This window comes from Magnolia sinica, chromosome 4, assembly GCF_029962835.1.
Source record: "Magnolia sinica isolate HGM2019 chromosome 4, MsV1, whole genome shotgun sequence".
Classification (NCBI taxonomy): domain Eukaryota; kingdom Viridiplantae; phylum Streptophyta; class Magnoliopsida; order Magnoliales; family Magnoliaceae; genus Magnolia; species Magnolia sinica.
In genome coordinates this window covers 102846726-102868617 of record NC_080576.1, presented here as the reverse complement: position 1 = coordinate 102868617, position 21892 = coordinate 102846726, and the positions used below count along the sequence as shown (strand labels likewise).

Genomic DNA, 21892 nt, shown 5'->3' with positions numbered 1-21892 from the left:
TGTCCCACGGGCATGGTAGGATGACAGTACCCTTCCTGATCCTCATACATGGTTGATTGGTTGGTAATTAGTTTAATTCTGTTGTTTGCTTTGTCTCCTGGGCATGGTTAGATGATGGAATCCATTCTAATTCATATACCTTTCGTCTCTTGAAAACCAAATCAAGTAAGTTCAGTTTGAATTCCATATGCGAGCATAAGATCTCCCTGATCTCTCCAAGTGGATCCTCTGAAACCCTAGTTCCCTTCCTCTGAATTCCTTAAAGTTTTAGATAATTATTCCACAATTATTCCCTAAATTTTATTTGATTTAGATAGCATCTTAGTCTAGTTCTAGTTCTACTTGGTTTCATATAACGTACAGGTATCAGTCCCTGTGGATTCGACCTCGGTCTTACCGAGTTTATTACTACATCACAACCCTATACTTGGGGAGTGAACAAGTTTTTGGCGCCGTTGCCGGGGACTGACGGTTACGTTTTTCTGAAATTAATTAGTTTTAGAATTAAGTTAGGATTAGGATTTTACTTACTTTAGGATAGAAGTTTTTATTTTATTTTATTCTATTTTTAGAACTTAACTTGTTTCCTGTTTTATAGGATCTGGACATAAGCTTCTAAATTGGTAATTCCTTCCTAATCTCTCTACTTTTTCATATTTTTAGAATTTAGGTTATTTCTTTCCCTTCTTAGAAATTAACTTTCTATTTTTGTTTTATTTTAGTGACTTTCTAATTCTGACACTTTTAGAATCTAATTTTGTTTCTTAATTTATTTTTAGAATTTTCTGTTTAGAAACTAACCTTCCTATTTTGTAGGCCTTTAAGATAGAAATCTCTAATTCGGTACACTCCTTCCCTACGTTCTATTTTTCAAATCTCTTGTAGTAATTTACTTTTTAGTTTAGGACTTTCTTAATTTAATTTAGAAATTTCTACTTTCTTTTAGGAATCAGTTTACTGTTATCTTTCTTTTAAAAGATTGTTTTTCTCCTTTTTAGAATCTAACTTCCTTTTGTTTTATTTTGCAGGTCCTTAACTTAGGGGCATCAATTTGGTAATTTCTTTCCAACTCCCTCTCTCTTTTTCCTTTTTAGATTTCCTTTTCCTTTCTTAGGATTAGACTTTGAATTTGATTGAGGGCTGCGAGTGTTTCATGCCCAAGTGGGCCCGTGACAACACTCGACGTCTCTTGACTGAAGGAGGATTAGTTGAGGGGTTGACTATCCATCGCAGGATTAGACACCGCTCGAAATCCCCTGAGTTAACTGAAGTTATGGCTGAAGACCAACCTCCTCTACTCCCACCCAGGGTGGAGGATACCCAAGATGAGAATGAGGTGCAACAGGCACCCCCGCCTCGTACTTTACGAGATTTTCTACAACCGGCGGGAGTGAGTACGCCCTCATGCATGATTTTTCCTGAAAACACAGGACAAATGGACATCAAGCCAGGAGTTATCCAACTCCTTCCCAAATTCCATGGACTTGAATCTGAAAGTCCATATTTACATTTGAAAGAGTTCGATGAGATAATAGCTACATTATGTTTTCCTAATGTATCTGAAGATACAATTAGGCTGAAACTCTTTCCTTTTTCCTTAAAAGAGAAAGCTAAGACGTGGTTACATTCACTGCGTCCTAGATCCATTGGCACATGGAACGATATGCAGAGGGAATTCATAAAAAAATTCTTCCCACATCATAAAACGATTACCCTCAGAAAAGCGATAATGAACTTTGCCCAAAAGGAAGATGAAACATTCTTTCAATGTTGGGAAAGGTTCAAAGATTTGGTCAGTTCATGCCCACAACACGGATTTGAAACGTGGCGCATTACAAATTTTTTCTATGATGGACTGACATCTTCCATGCGCCAAATGGTCGAGACAATGTGTAATGGAGAGTTCATTAATAAAGATATCGACGAGGTATGGGACTACCTCGACAGTTTGGCTGAAAAAACACAATCTTGGGACTATTACCCAAAGTCGAACACCACGTCTAGGCCGACTCAATTAAAGGAGAAAGGTGGATTATATCTCTTGAAAGAAGAGGATGATCTTAAGTGTAAAGTGACTACGCTCATAAGGAAAGTTGAGGCCATGGAAGGAAAGAAGGATAAGGTCAATGAAATTGTTTGCGGCATCTGTGATTGCAACATTCACACAATTGAAAACTGTCCTATACCTGCCTTTCGAGGAGTGTTGAATGAACAAGCCAATGCCGTAAATAATTATCAAAGACCTTTTACTGGACCTAACTCTAACACATACAATCCTGGCTGGAAAAATCATCCAAACTTCAGTTGGAGAAATGGACAAACGGCGACTCCTCCAGGTTTCTTCAATCAAAATCCAAATCAAGTGAAACCTCAAGAGGAACCGGTTCAAAATCCCATACAAGAGCTAGCTCAGGCAATGCGGGGAATTATAGATTTTATGCAAAAGATAGATTCTCGTATGACGGTTATAGAAAAGGGGATGCTTCCTGCACAACCTATCCCCAATCCTAAACCGCAGTACGAGAATAATGATCCCAGCTCTTCAAATCAGATGGGGCATGCTAAATCCATCACCACTCTTAGGAGTGGGAAGATCATTGATAAAACTCTTCCGGTTAGGCCCGAAAAGCCTCAAGAACCAGAAGAGGACAACAATGATGGATCCAATGATGCCCCACAAAAAGTAGAACCGGAACTTCTAGAGAAGCCAGTTGCTCCATTCCCCCAACGGTTGGTTTCACCAAAACCTCTCTCTAACTCTCAGGATATCTTAGAGGTGTTGAAACAGGTGAAAGTCAACATTCCTCTGCTTGATGTCGTTAAACAGATACCTTCATATGCCAAATTCCTAAAAGACTTATGCACGACCAAGCGACGGAAAATTATTCAAAAGAAAATCTTCTTGACTGAGAAAGTGAGTGCCATCCTGAAGCAAGACGTGCCGCAGAAATTCAAGGATCCCGGTAGCCCAACCATATCATGTGTAATCGAAAACCATCGAATTGATCACGCACTTCTTGACTTAGGAGCGAGCGTCAATCTGATTCCCTACTCGGTATACAAACAGTTAGGTTTGGGTGAATTAAAACCCACCCTAACCACACTACAACTTGCTGATCGCTCTGTTCGTGTACCAAGAGGGATAATTGAGGATGTGTTGGTCCAAGTTGATAGATTTTACTACCCTGTAGACTTTATCATCCTGGACACCGAACCCATCAATAACATGAGCACTCAGATTCCCGTCATTCTTGGTCGCCCATTCCTTGCCACGTCAAATGCAATTATCAATTGCAGGAATGGTATCATGACTATGTCTTTTGGAAATTTGACATTGGAGTCAAACATTTTTTTCAATAACGGCAGCAATTCAGAGGATGATGACGAGTTCCACGACATTAACATGATTGACTCTTTCGTGGAATATAGAACACCTTTGACCTTATCCTCTGATTCTCTAGAGATGTGTCTGGCCTACTCCTATGATTTTGATGATGACATGATTAGGGAGATGAGTGCCATGCTGGGTACCGCACCGGTACTTGAAGTTAACCGATGGAGGCCACAATTTGAAGAATTACCACAAACTGATGTAGTGCCTCTACCGTCTAACCTCAAGCCGCCGAAGCTTGACCTAAAACCTTTGCCCGCTGATTTGAAATATGCATATTTGGGTCAAGATGAGACATACCCGGTGGTGATCTCTGCCCACCTGGAGAAAGAACAGGAGAGTATGCTTATATCTACTCTCATTGAGCATAAAGGAGCCCTGGGATGGACGATAGCGGACCTCAAGGGAATCGATCCCTCGATTTGTACTCACCACATATATCTTGAGGATAATGCAAAAACCGCTCGGCAACCACAACGTAGACTAAATCCAAATATGAAGGAAGTGGTTAAGGCCGAGGTTCTTAAGCTATTGGATGTGGGTATTATATACCCTATATCTGATAGCCAATGGGTGAGTCCAACTCAAGTGGTCCCTAAGAAGTCCGGAATCACCATCGTAGCCAATGCTAATAATGAACTCGTGCCAACTAGAGTCACTACTGGTTGGAGAATGTGCATTGACTACAGGAAGTTGAATACCGTCACGAGGAAAGACCACTTTCCTTTACTATTCATTGATCAGATCCTGGAAAGGTTAGCTGGTCATTCCTATTACAGTTTCCTTGACGGGTATTCAGGCTACAACCAGATAGAGATAGCCCCTGAAGACCAGGAAAAGACCACATTTACATGTCCCTACGGCACCTTTGCCTATCGAAGGATGCCATTCGGACTATGTAATGCCCCTGCCACCTTTCAGCGATGTATGCTTAGTATCTTTTCTGATATGGTGGGGCAATATCTAGAGGTCTTCATGGACGATTTCTCTGTTTACGGTCCATCTTTCAGCAAGTGCTTGGAAAGTCTTAAATGTGTGCTGAAAAGATGTGAAGAAAAGAACTTGGTACTTAATTGGGAGAAGTGTCATTTCATGGTTCAGAAGGAAATTGTCCTTGGGCATATCATCTCGTTCAAAGGAATCGAGGTAGATAAGGCAAAAATTGATCTTATCTCTAACCTACCTCCACCCAAGAACATCAGAGACGTGCGATCCTTCTTAGGACAGGCAGGATTTTACAGGCGATTCATAAAGGACTTTAGTCTCCTCTCTCATCCTTTATGTAATCTTCTTCAAAAGGATGTTAAAACCAAGTGGAGTGAGCAATGCCAGGAAGCTTTCACCAAGCTTAAAGGCACATTAACCATCGCACCTATCATGCGGCCACCCGATGGAACCTTCCTTTTGAGCTTATGTGCAACGCTTCGATTATGCTCTTGGGGCGGTTCTAGGCCGAGAAAAGATAAGCGGCCCTACGTCATTCATTACGCAAGTAGAACTTTAAATTCCGCCGTGAACTACTCGACTACGGAAAAGGAACTCTTAGCTGTAGTGTTCGCCTTGGACAAATTTAGGTCCTACTTGATCGGATCCAAGATCATTATCTATACAGATCATGCGGCACTGAAGTATCTTCTTTCTAAGAATGATTCTAAGCCCCGCTTGATAAGATGGATCCTTCTACTCCAAGAATTTGATTTGGAAATTAAAGATAAAAAGGGAGTAGAGAACGTAGTGGCCGATCACCTTTCTCGCCTTAATACCTCTGATTCCCTTGAGACAACCCATATCAATGACATGTTCCCTGAGGAACAATTGTTTAGAGTCTCCCATTCACCTTGGTTCGCTAATATTGCTAATTTTCTTATCACAGGTTCTATACTAACACAGTGGACTGCGCAAGATAAGAAGAAATTTTTCACCGAGGTGCGCAACTTTTTCTGGGATGATCCTTACTTATTTAAATATTGCCCAGACCAAATTCTAAGGAGATGTGTACCAGACGATGAGCATCAGAGCGTCATCTCCTTCTGTCACTCAGAGGCCTGTGGAGGTCACTTTTCTGCTAAAAAGACCACGGCCAAGATTCTGCAGTGTGGCTTTTACTGGCCCACTATGTTCAGGGACACTCATGAGTTTTGCAAAGCTTGTGAGCGTTGTCAGAAATTGGGAGCGTTGTCCCGTCGAAATATGATGCCTTTGAATCCCATCCTTATCATTGAAGCATTCGATTGCTGGGGCATCAATTTCATGGGACCATTCCCCCAATCGTTTGGAAATCTGTATATTTTGCTCGCCGTGGATTATGTCACTAAATGGGTTGAAGCGATTCCGCGCACGATCATTAAATTCCTGAAAGAGAACATCCTTTCTCGATTCGGAACGCCTCGAGCCATCATTAGTGATGGGGGCTCACACTTTTGTAATAGACCATTCGAGAGCTTAATGAAGAAATACGGTATCTCTCATAAGGTGAGCACCCCATACCATCCTCAAACAAGTGGACAAGCTGAGATTTCCAATAGGGAGATCAAACACATTTTGGAGAAAACGGTCAACCCAGATCGTAAGGATTGGTCAATCCGATTGACCGATGCCTTATGGGCATACCGTACTGCATTTAAAACTCCTATTGGAATGTCTCCCTTTAGACTTGTCTATGGGAAGGCTTGTCACTTGCCTGTGGAGCTGGAACATAGACCGGACTGGGCGATCAAAAATCTTAATTTCAATCTGGACAACGCTGGCTCGCTACGCAAACTTCAATTGAATGAATTGGAGGAAATCCGGAATGATGCGTACGATAATTCGAGAATTTACAAGGACAGGATGAAAGCATTTCATGACCAACACATTTCGCGAAAATCATTCACGCCGGGTCAGAAGGTCCTTTTGTACAATTCTCGATTACATCTCTTTCCGGGTAAGCTTCGATCTCGTTGGACCGGTCCTTATATTGTTGTCACTGTTTTTCCGCATGGGGCCGTTGAGATAAGAGATCCCGACAATGGCAAGGAATTTAAAGTCAATGGCCATCGATTGAAACCATTTGTCGAGAAATTTGATTCAGAGGACATGTCCATGCCTCTGACTGATCCTGTTTACCAGGATTGATCTCCTAGTCTGATGGAGGTATAGGTAGGTTTCGTGTTTTCTTAGGTCTAGGGTAGTTGCTTTATTTGTCTAGCTGAAGACGGTAAACTTAGCGCTCCTGGGAGGCAACCCAGTTCTTCATTTCATGTCATTTTTTTCATTAGTCAGTTCAATGTTTGTGGGTAACATTACTGCAAACCCTCACGAGACTACAACTCGTCCACTAGGGGTAACCTAGGGGTTTAAAGGCTTGTTGCATGCGCTAAATGCAATCGAGAGCACCTGCGAAAGTGGTATAGGTAGGATTTTATTTTTGTTAGTTTTGTGTCACTTTCTCTCTCATGCTGACCGGATTCCATGCTGCGATCTCTTGGAAAGTCTCTCACGATTCATCATCCAGGTACTATCTTCCCGTCACTTTTTCTTTACTTTTGTTGTCCTATGCGCATTCCATACTCATATCCTTTACATTGAGGACAATGTAGCTTTTAAGTTGGGGGTTAGGTTACTTAATCAGTGTTTTTTCATCTTGAGCAAAAGTGTGAAGTGTGAAAATTTTTAAATTTTTTCTGGACTTTCTGGTGAACTCAAAGTGATTTGACAACCATCTTTGATTTAGAATCACAGGATATGGAATGTTGGTGATTTACTGCTCTTGGATTCAGTTACTCGTTAGATTCCACAGTTAAGTTTAATTATTAATCCATGATTAGAATTTGTAAACATTGATTGAGTCATGATTTCACATGTCACATCTCGCTTACACATCAAGATTTCAGTTTAAAATTGAAGGGTTAATTTGGGAATCAGTAAGCATAGAAGGAACCAACTTGAACAATTGCCAGTCAAGATCAATTAAAAGGAAGAGATACCGTTGAAAAAGGTTAGGCAAAGAATCTTCACTATAGGTTTGCTCCCTATAAGTGTGGACTTCATTCCCCTTCTTTGTTTTCAGTGTAAAAAAAAAAAAAAAAAAAAAAACTGAAGGAATGAAAAGATGATCCTTGAGGCAAGCTTTGGTTATTATGAATCCTCTTGTTGATTACCAACGATATCCTGAAATAAAGAATTGAATATTAATGTTGGAAGTTGGGATTACACTTTACATCTGTGGAACTCAATGTTTAGGATTATTTCTAATTAAGGGACTAATACTTTGAATGAAGTTTATCGTGTGTTTGAGTCTAGGAGAGAGTAAGGCCCAACATTCATGAATTGTTGAATTCTGAATATCTAGATTGTTTTCCAAAATCACTCGAGTTCATAGAAATTCTCCTGTAATTATCAACTTATTTTTCGCATACTTTGCTCGGGACTAGCAAAATGCTGGTTGGGGGTTGTGTTGAGGGTCAAATATTGCATATCAGACCCATTTATTGCATGGATTTACAAGCATGACACTGTTTAATAGCCTAATTTAATTGAATTTGTGATGCAGGGCGTCTTCATGAGCTTGGACTGGGAAAGGACACTAAAAAGCATGGATTTACCGATCTGATGACACTAAAGCAGGGGACGGACTCCAAAAGACCAAGAGCGACGAAATTATACACCAAGGGTCCGCGGAAATCGAGGAATCGAAGCTCAAGTGGCCTGAAAAGTGTCCAAAATGCAAGATCATAGGGTTCCCACCATCTGATCAGTTCGAAACTTCACACGTGGCTTGAGGACCATAAATAAACCGTACACGTAAAATTTCAGCCCCTGGATCACTATGAAAGTGGCCCAACGGACAGATCAGCCCCTTAAATTCTTAAGTGGGGCCCACCTGATATCTGGATATTCTCCATTCTTGGTCTCAACAGTTGAAATGAGCTGACAAAACTGATGGACGGAACGGATTTCTCACAAACCATCACAATGAAGCCACATGTACATCGCACGAACACAAGTGCATGCACACTCGTTGTGCACCGGAAGAACTGGACCGGTCAGCAGGCGCTGACCCGATCCATCTCCTCAACAGAGACAGCGCGCACCCGCTGTCCGTCTGTTTTTGGCCTGTGGGCCCCACCCATTGTTCATATTGATGATCCAAACCGTCCAAGTACTTCAGGAGGTGGCCACGACCCTTACCTACATGATATTTCGAGACCATGCAAGACTTTGCAAGTTCCCACCTGTTAAACGTCAGATGGACGGCAGTGAGAAAACTCTTATGGGCCACAGTATCGGAAGAAAAAAACATCTCCCTCTGCACCGAAATTCGACTGCAAGCTCAATGGACGGCATGGATTTCCAAAAACACCAGTAAAGTGGGCCCCACCACGCACCAGCGCCTGCTCTGCTTGCGTATGTCCGTGAAAACCGGAAGCCGCCCGGCCTTCTCGGGCCGTTATGCATCCATGATGATGGTCGGATGCATGATCCAGACCGTCCAATCCTGTGTAAGGTCTGATATAACCACCTCCAAGAAGTCCAATTCTGCTTTTGGACAATCAGTCGTTCGAAATCTCTGTCCGAACACAAGATGCTTTTGCGTTTCTGCTGCTGCGCACGCTGCTGCCGCGCCTGGCTGCGTAAAGAAGAGTGTCTTCGCACCCTATTCCGGGTAGGACTCCCGGACGACAGTCCTGTATAAGAAGACGTAAAAGGGGAGAGAGAGAAACAGGTTCGGGGAGAGGTTCTGCTGCTGTGCACGGCTTGGGAGAAAGACAGGGACGTGGAGAGTTGCTGCTGTGCACGAGAGGAGTGCGGCTGGACGGTGGTTGTTCTCCAGGAAGTGCGGAAAGGCTGGCAGCGTTTTGAGGATTGGAGGACAGACAGAAGAAAAGAAGACAGGGAGAGAAGATGAGAGAGAAAAGATAAGGAATTTTTCTTCATTTTATTCTCTTTTTCATTTTCTTTTCCTTTCTATTTGTTTTGGGTTTAGGCCAATCATGAGTGGCTAAACCTCTTAGCTAGGGCTAAGAGGTGAAGCTTGTAGCGTGATGGGATAAGTCTCCGCTTGCGCCTTTGTTTAAACTGAATTGATGTTGATTTAATCTTATTCTGGGAATGTACTTTTTGTCTTTAATGGTCTGTTGTGACTAAAATTACAATGGATCTGCGATGATTTTGAGTATTACTTTTTCCCCTTTTCATGTTTGTAAAGTCAGGAAGCCCTGTCGTTCACCATTGTCCCACGGGCATGGTAGGATGACAGTACCCTTCCTGATCCTCATACATGGTTGATTAGTTGGTAATTAGTTTAATTTTGTTGTTTGCTTTGTCTCCTGGGCATGGTTAGATGATGGAATCCATTCTAATTCATATACCTTTCGTCTCTTGAAAACCAAATCAAGTAAGTTCAGTTTGAATTCCATATGCGAGCATAAGATCTCCCTGATCTCTCCAAGTGGATCCTCTGAAACCCTAGTTCCCTTCCTCTGAATTCCTTAAAGTTTTAGATAATTATTCCACAATTATTCCCTAAATTTTATTTGATTTAGATAGCATCTTAGTCTAGTTCTAGTTCTACTTGGTTTCATATAACGTACAGGTATCAGTCCCTGTGGATTCGACCTCGGTCTTACCGAGTTTATTACTACATCACAACCCTATACTTGGGGAGTGAACAGTGGTTTATTTCAAGCTTTATGATTGTTTCATGGGTTTTCTATCAAAAAATTTGATGTACTAGAAACCCTTCTTGCCTCCTTTGTAATTTTTGTATTTCTTGATTTCTTTGTTGCAATGGTGAGTAGAAACAAGAAGAAAGGATCACGTGGTCCCTCTTCTTCTCGTTTCGCTCCTATCACAGTGTGTCATCTTTGGTCACCCGAGGAAGATCCCGCGTATGTGCAGGATATTCGCTTACGCAACGTGATAGTTGAACAGACTGTTAATCCTATTCCTTTGGCACCATTTGGCATTGTTTCTCTCCTTCAATCCATAGGATATGATAACATTTTACATTGGGGCGGACCGGCATACCGCTCCATTGCGCAGGCTATGTTTGCTTGCATTAGTGACTTCTCTACTGAGAATCTAACGTTTATAATTACAACCAAAGAAGGTCCAATTGAAGTGGACCGTCACTTAATTTTCGGGTTAATGGATATACCAGTCAATGATGACGGTATTCCCATTCATATACTTGTAGCAAAACCGTCTGAATCTGAGAAGAGAATAGTCACTAGAGTTTTATGTAATATGGATGCGGAATGGAGTACTAGGAATGCGCTCGCCTCTAAGTTTATGTTACCCAAATACAGGTTTCTCCATCGGATTTTCATTTCAAATGTCTACCCTCGATCTGGTAACAAAACCGATCTTACTACATTCATGGCTCGTATTCTTCATTATATTGTTACCGGAGTCTCTGTGTGTCTTCCATCGCTTATCTGTTATATTATGATTTAGTTTCGTCTCCATCCAGGTCACAGTGACATACCCTTTGCTTATCTTATCTAGCTCCTAGATTTGTCAAATTTTGTAGTGCCAAAACCCCTTGGAATCTATATCTTGTATAGCTCAACTGTATATCATCCTTACCTACATTCAAGTACAAGAACAAGAGACTCTACATCAAAAACTTCAAGTACAAGAATAAGAGATTCAAGTACAACATCAAGTGCTAGATCAAGTTTTCAAGTTTCAATTATATCAAGACAATGTACTTTACTTAAAGAATTCAAGCTCAAGTAATCTTCTCAAGTTGAAACTCAAAGTCACAAGGTCACTATTCCAAGCTCATCTTCGAATATACAATGACAAGCTTCAAGTACTTCAAGATAAACTATTAACCGAAGCGAACGATATTTCAATGTTCAATTTTCACCTATAAGGTATGAATGACCCTAAATTGACCATAGGTTAGGTCATACTGATTACATTCTTATTTTGAGTCATGATATAATTTTATAGACTTTTTCTCGACTAGTCCTACCTTATGTTCGACTAGTCCAAGTACTGGCTCGACCAGTCTAAGAATTTTCTCGACCAATCCAAGGTTTGTTGTAGATTTTCAGAATTTATGTTAGACCCTCAACCAGTCCTGGTGACTGCTCGACCAGTCGAGTAGGATCGACTCAAAGTCTAGCAACCTTTCAGGGTTCCACTCGACCAGTCGAGGATCTATCTTATCTTATCGTAACCAAAATTTTGAATTCTTGTTGGTCCTTTGTTCACACCCCAAGTGCAAGGTTGTGATGTAGTAATAAACTCGGTAAGACCGAGGTCGAATCCACAGGGACTGATACCTGTACGTTATCTGAAACCAAGTAGAACTAGAAATAGACTAAGATGTGATCTAAACCAAGTAGAATTTAAGAAATAATTGTGGAACAATTATCTAAAGCTTTAAGGAATTCAGAGGAAGGAAACTAGGGATTCAGAGGATCCACTTGTAGAGATCAGGGAGAAATTATGCCTGCTTCAGAAATCATGAGAATTAACTAAACTTCCTTTGATATAGTTTTCAAGAAGTGAAAGGTATATGAATTAGAATGGATTCCATCATCTAACCATGCCCAGGAGACAAAGCAAACAACAGGATTAAACTAATTACCAACCAATCAACAATGTATGAGGATCAGAAAAGGTACTGTCATCCTACCATGCCCATGGAGCAATGATGAATAACAGGGCTTCCTGACTTCATAAACATAAAAAGGGAAACAAATATTCAAAATCATTGCAGATCCATTGTAATTTCAGTCACAACAAACCCTTAAAAATAACTGAAAGTATTCTTTTTAGTTTGAACAAAAAATCAATATCAGTCCATCTAAACAATAGGCACAAGCAAAGTTTCTCCCATCAGGTTACAAGCTTCACCTCTTAGCCCTAGCTAAGAGGTTTAGCCACACATGGGCATGATGCGACTAGATTTAAAATAAAAAGAGAAAGAATAGAGGAAGAACCAAATCTCTCTCTTTCAGCTCATGTGCTCCACGTCCTCTTCTGCTGCTTCACCTCAGATTTGTCTTCTTTCCAACCGCTGCCAGCAACCCAAGCCACGTCCAGCACTCTTTCTTCTTTTCTTCTTTTTTTTTCCTTTCCTCCTCACGCTGCCAAAACAAAAACTGCCCCCTCTTGCTCCCTGTCTCCTCCTCTTATATAGCCAGGAGGTTGGTGCTGGAGCCTACTTTACGCAACGAAGAATCAGTGAAGCTTTCGCAGCTTCTTTCGCAACCGCGTGCGAAACAAGAACACGACAGCTTCTTGGTAAGAATGAAACTCAACAAAGCAGGGCTTTTTGCATGATCCGATCCGGCCAGACTTCTTGGCATTGGTCGGTTGTCCCCTGGGATGAGTTTTCACGGTTCTAATCGCATCAGAGAGTAGCCCGCTGATCACAGAATGGCCCTGATTGGCCGGGTGCGCGCGGCCTGCGTAAACAGGGCCTGAGACTATCGGCGCTGGACTCTCGGTGGGGCCCTATGATCTTGCATTCTGGACACTTTTCAGGCCACTTGAGCTTCAATTTCTCGATTTTCTTGGATCCCTGGCATGCAAATCTGTCGATCTTGGTCTCCTAGGGTCCGTCCCATGCTCTGGTGCTTTCAGACCGTTAAATCCATGCCTTTAGTACCCTTTCCCAGTCCAGACTCGTAGATACGCCCTGTATCACAAACATGATTAAATCAGCCCTTAAACGGAATTATGCTTGTAGATCCAAGTAATAACTGGGGTCTAATATGCAATATTTGACCCTCAACATCCTTCGACCAGTCGAGCTACCCTCTAGGCCAATCGAGTGAACAGTTTTTTTACTTATAAATAGAGCACGAATTTTAGAGTTTGGTAAGTCATTCAAGCAAAATCAAGACACCATTCTGAGAGATAAGTTTGTGATATTCCTAAGTTATATTGTGCTCGTTTAATATTCTCTTTTAATTAGCATTTTGTATTTGATTTTGAGTTCTTTATTTTAATCTTATTTGAAGAAGGGATTTAAGTTTTTTCCCTTTCTTGAGATCAAAATCAAATCAAGCTAGCCCAAAGTGATTTAATCTAAAAATCATTTAGAACCCTCTCATAAGTGAGTTTGGACATTGAACATCTATATTGAACATCTACTTCGAATTGGTTCTACTAGGCTTCATCAAAGAAGAATATCTAGATAAGTATATTTGCATTTTTATAAATCTCTCTTTAGTTTTTGAGGTTGTGCCAGGAAAAATCTCTTTTTGGTTTGTCTGAGGTGATCTAAAAAATCTCAGAGTGTGGGTTTTTGAATTATTAAAGCCCACTTGAAAGACACAATTGTGAAGGTTTTAGGTGAACCTTGAAAAACCTATTTCATAGTGAAAGCCAATATCCCGAGGGAGAGGATATTGGGAGTGGAGTAGTTGTGTGGCTGTTTTTTAATAGTTGGTGTACACACAAGCGAACCACTATAATATCTAGTGTAGTGGTGGTTGGTTGATTGTGGCTTTGTGTGAATGTTGTAATTTCTCTTTAAGCCTTTGTGGAGAATGTTGTAATATGTTTTATACAATTGTGGGAATGCTATAATAGCTTAGTTTATTTTCTTTGCTATATTTATTTTCCTCTGTATTGGTTTGGAATTTTGATACACAAACCGTTTTAGAAATCAGGTTGTCCTACCATAAGCCATTGGTTTTTGGTGTAAGGTTGTCCTTAGAACAACATCTGTATCAACCTCTCAATACTTGTACATTTGAGGTTGCTATTTATTTCTGCTTTGTGGGATTGATAAGTGCTATCTTTATTTAGTTTTTCCTAATTCTGCATTTAAATTTAAATTTGGCATAGTCCTATTCACCTAGAACTCTTTGCTCGGCCTTTTCAAATGGAGAGCCTGAAAATCAAATGGGGCTAAAACCTGTATACGACATTTTTCAGCATCCAAACACAGAATGTAAACCATTTACCTGTAAATTATAACCCCATTTACAGGCATCCAAACGATCCCTAATCAAGATTTTTCTCTTCCCATCATTTAATGAAGAATTTAAGAACTTCTCTACGGCAATTTCATCAGTAGCCAGAATTTAAAAATAAAAAATCAAAATCAGAAGTCATTGAGAATAAAATAGAGACAGAGAGATTGAGAGAAAGAGAGTGCTTGCTTGCTTGCCTGCCTACGGTTATCTGTGAAAAGGCAGGAGAATCTACTTCTGATTTTCAGTTCAGGGTCAAAACTAATAGTCATTGAAATCTTATAAGGACCACAGCATAAGAAACAGTGGTGACTTACTAATTTAACAGACATATGGGGACAAAAAACAATTCTGTATGTAATGTATGTTCTGCCCACCTCAGTCATGAATATAATATATACTTTACACAGCAATTAAGAAGTGTAGTAATAACAAAATCACTCTTTAAAAAATGAAAAGTGTACGAAAGTAAAAATGACAATCAGAAACATTCCAAACTAGCATTATGATGGCCAGACCCATTTCACAAAAAAGGCATCACAGCTCACATAGCCAAGGACATGAGCATGAAGGAGATGAACCAATCTCTGTATGTCTAGAAACAATCTCTGACTTGCTAAATATATGTGAGAAGTGACATTTCATTAGAGCATGGAAATAGACACACTTTACAGCAAAATACATTACCAATACCTCATGGATAAAGAATGTACATCAAGAAATCATAGCCTGTTGCTTTGCCTAAAATGAGGGCAATGTCATTATTGGCATGGGTTTCTTATCACATTCATGAAGGCAAAGTCATTCCAAGCCAGCCAGTTCCTGTCTTAGGAGGAGTGAAAGGCATGGAGTTGGGAATGAACAATTTTGATTGGGCTAATATACAAAACATACTGTAACCTATTGCTTTGCCATAAATGAGGGCAATGCCATTACTGGCATGGGCAAAATGTAGCATTCGTGAAGGCAATGCCATTCCAAGCCAACCATTACATGTCCCAGGATGAATGAAGGACATGTAGCTGGAAATGTACCCTTTGCAGGGGTGACTTACTGATGTAAACTACATATGGGCCACAAATACATCACCAATAGCATAAGAAAATGTAACCACTCCAAATACATCACCAATAGCATAAGAAACTGTGGTGAATTACTGATGTGAAGGCCACAAAAACATCACCAATAGCATAAGGAAACATAACCACTCCAAATACATCACAATATCATAAGAAACAGTGGTGAATTATTGATGTAAACTAAATATGTGCCAAGAGAAAAAAAAAATGAAATAGAAAAATCAGTATGCAATATATGTTCTTCCCTATCGAGACCGCCTACTAATATTTTAAACTCCTAGCACATAGGAACTATAACAGTAACTGAGACACATCCATGGTTTGAAAAGGAAAATTCCCCTAAAAAAGCATCCATTCGACATTAAAATCAAAGGAACACACATCACAACATGCAGGAGACCATCTCAGGTACCATGCACAGTCCGTAGACAGCAAACCCCCAAGCCATTTGACATTGAAATCAAAGGAACAATGCATCACAGCATGCAGGAAACTAGCTCAGGTACCATGCACAGTCCATAGACAGAAAACCCCAAAAATTCCCCCTTAAAAAATCCATTCGACATTCAAATCAAAGGGCCCACGAATCAGAACATGCAGGGCCCCATCTCAGGTACCATGCACAGTCCATAGACAGCAATCACCCAAAAATCCCCCAATAAAAAAACTTCATGTGACATTGTAATAAAAGGAACAAGGGATCACAACATGCAGGAAGCAAAACCCTCATTTTCTATCATAAATCCATAGTCGGCCTAACATGCAGGAAGCAAAACCCCCATTAGGAAAGCATTAATAGTGAAATCAAACTACGAAATCAAATCGAAGAAATTAATAGATCAATACAATGATGCTTCAATTCAGACGTAGAGGGAGGCGTACCTCGGGCGAAATGGGTCTGAATCAAACGTTCTGCTCACCTGAAATCGATGTCATAGGGACGAAGATGACCACCATCTCACAAATTAACAGGTATTTGTAGACATACCTGTTCGCGCCAAGAATTTCACTCCTGCCAACTCGAGCGGCCATGTCCGTCTGAAAATAACCATCCCGTTGTTCCATACGACTGGATGGGAGAAATGTCATGGGATGGGCTCGAGGATGGCAGCAAGGGATGACGGCATATCCAAGAGGGATTTCGCAATCCCTCAGCTCAAAGACTACTTCGCTCGAAATATCAGTCATCTCGTGGTATATATGCACGCCCAAACAAACGAGCGGACCGAGCGGATGGGATATTACGATCCCATCCTTCCTAATCCCACTCAATCCGCCCGACCAAATAGGCCCCTAATGGTTACGATGGATCTCACGTATACATCATGGCGCACCACTTGAAAAATGGAGGGCAGGCCACAACACCGCAGATGGAACAATGGAGTGCATTAGGTTTTTCTCGGATAGCATCGTGTTGGAACTTTTCCTAATTGTGAGGCCCACCTTAATGTATGTGCAACATGGACGCGGATTGCATCCTACCCTCACCCGAATGGTAATCTGTCTCGGCAGGGCTCTGTGGGGCCTAAAGTGATGTAAGTATTTTATCCACGCCATTAATCGCTTTTATTAAACCATTTTACGTTATGACCCAAAGAACGAGGCTGGTCCATAGCTCCAGTGGACCACACCAAAGGAAGCTGTAGTGATAAACTTGAAGCATAGCTAAAGATCAAATGAACCACACCATAAGAAACCGTGAGGATAATGATGTTCACAGTTGGAACCTTCCTATGGCCCATTGTGATATTCTGGATTTTGTAGTCCGAGTGTTAACTTTAAAATTAGGAATTCTAAATCATGCAATCTTATTAATAATCAGAGCAAGCATCCAAATACTCAGTAAAGTAAACCATGCATTAAGTATATGATTCCAAACCATCATCCCACACAATTTTAAAGATGTTTGCCTAAAAAAGAACTTATACAAACTAAATACTAAAGTTTATCAAAAAGCTAAAAATAGGAATCTATCAATTACTACGGGAGCCCAACGTGCTCCACTGGACCTACATATTGCTCCTGATCAACTCCCGGGTCCTTTCCAACAACCATAGGAATATCCTCATATATGGCATTGTGTCACTTTACATCTGTATTAACTAATATATTTTGATAGCATCAATAGCTATCGTAGTAAAGAATATCCTCTAAGATTACACGCCCAATATTCATGACTCAACGGAGTTTTTCAGCTCACTGGGTGCTCGTTGAAGAGAACCGTTATTCATATTGTATTTTAATTATGGTCGTGGTTCTCATGTTATATTGGTCATCGTTGTTACTACATATAGGTCGTAGATTCCGATGGAGTCGTGGTTGTTATATTATATGAGTCGTAGTTTTCATGGGTCATGGTTTTCATGTTATATGGATCGTGGTTGTCATGTTAAATGGGTCGTGGTTGTCATGGATCGTAGTTATTAGCATGGGTCGTGGTTAGCATGTGAAATGGGTCATGGTTGTCATGTAATATGGGTCGTAGCCCTAAAATGACACGGGCAAAGGATGGCAGCATGAATTATACACATACTTGGGCCCATATGGGTCGTGGTTCTCATGTGATATGGGTCGCGGTTGTTACATGTTCACTTCCTTTACTACCAAATAAAAGGATAGTCATTGGTACAATAGCCTAAGGCCAACAATGGGGAGATCCGTTCCGTCCACCTTGTCAGCCAGCTCGACGTGGGCCCAAAAAGTCCTAACTTAAGCAATGTCAACTTCTAACAAATATCACAGTGAGTCTGGAAAGTTTCAACAGTGGGTTCCATTGTCACCATTATTTTCTATTATGTAACCCACACAATCTCTGAATCAGACTGATATTTGGGCCCTAGCCCTAATATAACACGGCAAAAAGGATGGGCAGCATGAATTATATACATACATCAAGGTGGGCCCCATGAGTTTGATCCTTGCCCAGGTGTAAGGTTATGTACGCATCACTTTATTGGCATTAAATATGACGTAACTTCTTATTCCTTAGAGAACTATATAACTAATGAAAAAAGAACAAAGGCATTTTGGAATAAATAATTTTCAAAAGCTTGTCCAAAGGCCACTCTGGTTAAATATGGAACCTCGTAGCGTTGCAGGTAATTTGCCCAAACTTTAAGGTCACTACGGTCAAAATCCCTTATGCAATTTCATGGAAATAGAGGCGCAGACTCGTCGTGAGTAAACTTCTCATCTTAACCAGTAATCAAACCCCGACCTCAGCTAATAAACGAAAATTATTTGATCTTACGCCCGAGGATTTCCACAGAATCCTCGGGTCTTCGTTTTATCTCATAGTGACCCTTCTGTACCCGTTTTTAGCTGTCATCTGAACCATCTACTTGTAGGCCCCAAATTGTAGGGTTCTGATTGTACGGTGCGTAGTTGATCAACTGTGGGGCACAACAGAACAACCGCAGGGATCAGTTTACCGTATTTCCCACTAGCAATGGACAACTGAACCATGGGCCCCACGAGGAATTGCATCATCCACACCCTTTCTGACAAGTGGGCCCATCATAAAATCCCCAGCTGCTGATATTTGGGATTCATTCTTATGAATTGCACCGTTCTCATCAACTGTTTGTTTTTATACCCAATTCAAAAGTTTAATATTGTTCGGACGAATGAGATTTTTTGGCCAAAATCCATTCATGTTCTTATGCGACAAACCAACGGTCTAGATTTTCAAAAAACGGGCCCCACTTTCCAGAATTGAAAGCGGGTGTATACCCTCCAGAGACGGGCAATTGTATCATACAATGCCTATGGGCCCCACTTGTTGGGACCAAAAAAAACCAAGGACTGTATACACATCCTACGCCCCAGGTTCATAGAATTCCCCCCCTCTGCTGAAAGGAACTTTTTCCCTCCATCCCAATCTATTTAAACCCCTCGCCAAACTCCCTCAAACAAAGCAGAGCTTATTCCTCTCTTCCCAAAACCCAATCTTTCCAAATTACAATCCATTTCCTTCCAAACATGCCAATCAAAAACTCAAACACCCTCTCCATTCTCCACTCCTTCAAATCCTCCTTTTCCTCCATCTCCTCTCCCTCCTTTCACTCTTCTACTTCTTCTTCCCCAAAATGCCCCTCCACCCCTCACAAATCCCCATCCACTCCTCCCCATCCTCACCACACACTCTCCCAATCCATGATGGAGGATAACATCGCAACCGCCGAATCGGTGATCGCCAAACACGCCGCGGACCCCACCCCATTCTACGGCGATCACCAAGAGGGTCGGGATTTCCTCACGGCCATCAAAAAACTCCAGGAATCCATGCTCTTCTTCGTCTCCGAATCAAGCTCAAATTCAAGCTCCCACAACAATCTGGTGCGTGCCCAAACCCTCATGCAGACTGCCATGGACCGCCTCGGCCGGGAATTCTACCATATCATGTCCGTTAATCGCGACAACCTGGATCCCGACTCAATATCCGGCCGCTTATCGATAAGATCGATCGGATCGGACTATGATTACTCCGACACAGGCTCTGATGAGGACTCCCTCACTACCCGCGAATCGATCCAACAAAACGAACGGCTCTCGTCGCCCGCAATGTTAGACGTCCAATCAATTGCCGAATGCATGATCTCATCTGGTTATGGAAAGGAATGTCTCAAAATCTATAAAACTCTGCGGAAATCGATCATCGATGAAGGGCTCCACACGCTCGGATTCGAACGATTGGGCCCACATCAAATCCACAAGCTCAATTGGGATATCGCCGAGCCGAAGATCAAAATCTGGTTGAATTCATCGAAAATCGCCGTTAAAACACTCTTCTCCGGTGAGCGGATTCTCTGCGATCACGTCTTCGCGGCCTCTGGTGCGATCGAAGAAACCTGTTTTGCTGAAATTGTGAAAGATGCTGCCGTCGATCTGTTCGCATTCCCAGAATCGGTCGCGACGAAATGTAAAAAATTGCCGGAGAAGATATTCCCAATCCTAGATCTCTGCGACACCCTCTCCGAACTCATTCCCGACATCGAATCGATCTTCTCCTGCGAATCAACATCCACCGTCCGTTCGCAAGCTGCCACCGCAGTTGCCAAGCTCGGCGATGTGGTCCGTACCATGATACGCGATTTCGAATCAGCACTTCAGAAGGACAATTGCCGATTGCCGGTCCCGGGCGGCGGAATCCATCCGCTCACCCACAACGTCATGAACTATGTCTGCGCACTCGTCGACTACAGCGGAACTCTCGTTGAAGTATATTCAAATCAGCCATTACCAGTACAATCGCCATTACCGGAGCTGTTAATTGAGAATTCACCCACAGCGGAAGACCCGTTGTCCTCGATCACCGTCCTATTCGCATGGCTGATACTAGTCCTCCTCTGTAAGCTCGACGGAAAGGCCGAGCTCTACAAGGACGTCGGTCTATCGTATCTCTTCCTGGCGAATAATCTCCACTACATCGTCACCAAAATCCGATCGTCCAATCTTCGTTACGTCCTCGGCAACGATTGGATCTCGAAGCACGACGCGAAGCTCCACCTGTACGTGGCGAGCTACGAAAACACCACGTGGGGTAAGGCGGTGGCGTCGTTGCAGGAGGATCCAACGGTCGTGATCGAGCGGGACGCGGCAATGGAGGTGTTCCAGAGATTCAATCACGCTTTTTGGGCCGTATACCGGGCCCAGACGGAGTGGGTGGTGCCGGATGGGAGTATGAGAGAAGAGATGAAAGCTTCGGTGAAGAAGAAGATTTTAACGGCGTATCGGGCATTTTACTGGAAGTATCGGTTTTTGGTGGGCCATGAGAAGGATACGGATATCATTGTTCCTGACCATTTGGAGACCTACCTATCGGAATTGTTTTACTCGTCGAGCCTTTCGGGTCCGGGATGCAATGGTTACTCACGGGATTGACACGTGCAGAATATCTAGGCTGTTCATCAGCCCGAGCCCACTATGTATGAGCCCTGTTCAAAAGTTAGACGAGTCCGCTTATCATGTGGGCAAACAAGGTGCAACCAGGGGCCCAGCTGATGAACGGACTGGATTGATTTTAGGGGTAGGGAAACATGTGCGGTGGGGTTCGTAGAGGGATGTGTAGCTGTGGGTAGGATTCTTATGTTACCCGAGCCAGTGGCCTTGGTGATGCTCGTGCGCAATAATAAAAGGTGAGTGACTTAGTATAGTTGACTCGGCCGAGTCGCTGAGTTTGTAGAGTTTTGAGTTTTTATGGGGGAATTGTGAATATACTGGGAAATAATGATAAATATCAGACTGTGAGGCCTGTTTGGGTGCCACTTAAAAATGAGTTTGTTTACTATTATTTATTTTATTGCAATTATATATTGAATTACTTTTGTTACGAATTAAAAATATAATTAATAATTATAAGGGTGCATTTGGTTGCACCAAATATCACGAAATTTCATTTTCATGATTAAGGAGTCTAATTAATGCAATTATAATGAAATATCATGATATTTGAAACCAAACACTATTGTTTATTGGACAGGGCAGTTCATGGACAG

At 41.7% G+C, this 21892-nt stretch overlaps 2 protein-coding genes and 1 non-coding gene across 3 annotated transcripts in view; 2 read left to right on the top strand and 1 right to left on the bottom strand.

Annotated features, from left to right (window-relative positions):
• LOC131243569 (exocyst complex component EXO70H1-like) overlaps positions 1–21672 on the top strand; it is a 42261-nt gene extending 20589 nt beyond the window's left edge. Inside the window, exon 2 of the mRNA XM_058243025.1 lies at positions 21582–21672. The gene's annotated coding sequence lies outside the window, so the exon portion shown is untranslated. The remainder of the gene's footprint in view (positions 1–21581) is intronic.
• On the bottom strand, positions 1712–1818 carry LOC131244970 (small nucleolar RNA R71). Its single transcript, XR_009170735.1, has one exon. It is a non-coding gene; the product is annotated as a small nucleolar RNA R71 (small nucleolar RNA).
• On the top strand, positions 19377–21278 carry LOC131244244 (exocyst complex component EXO70H1-like). Its single transcript, XM_058243880.1, has one exon. The coding sequence runs from the start codon at positions 19377–19379 to the stop codon at positions 21276–21278; it is 1902 nt and encodes a 633-aa protein (XP_058099863.1).
• Positions 21673–21892: the final 220 nt, after the last annotated feature.

Bases quoted from the DNA above. Each gene is read 5' to 3' on its own strand.
- LOC131244244 (XM_058243880.1), top strand. From the start codon at position 19,377: ATGCCAATCAAAAACTCAAACACCCTCTCCATTCTCCACTCCTTCAAA.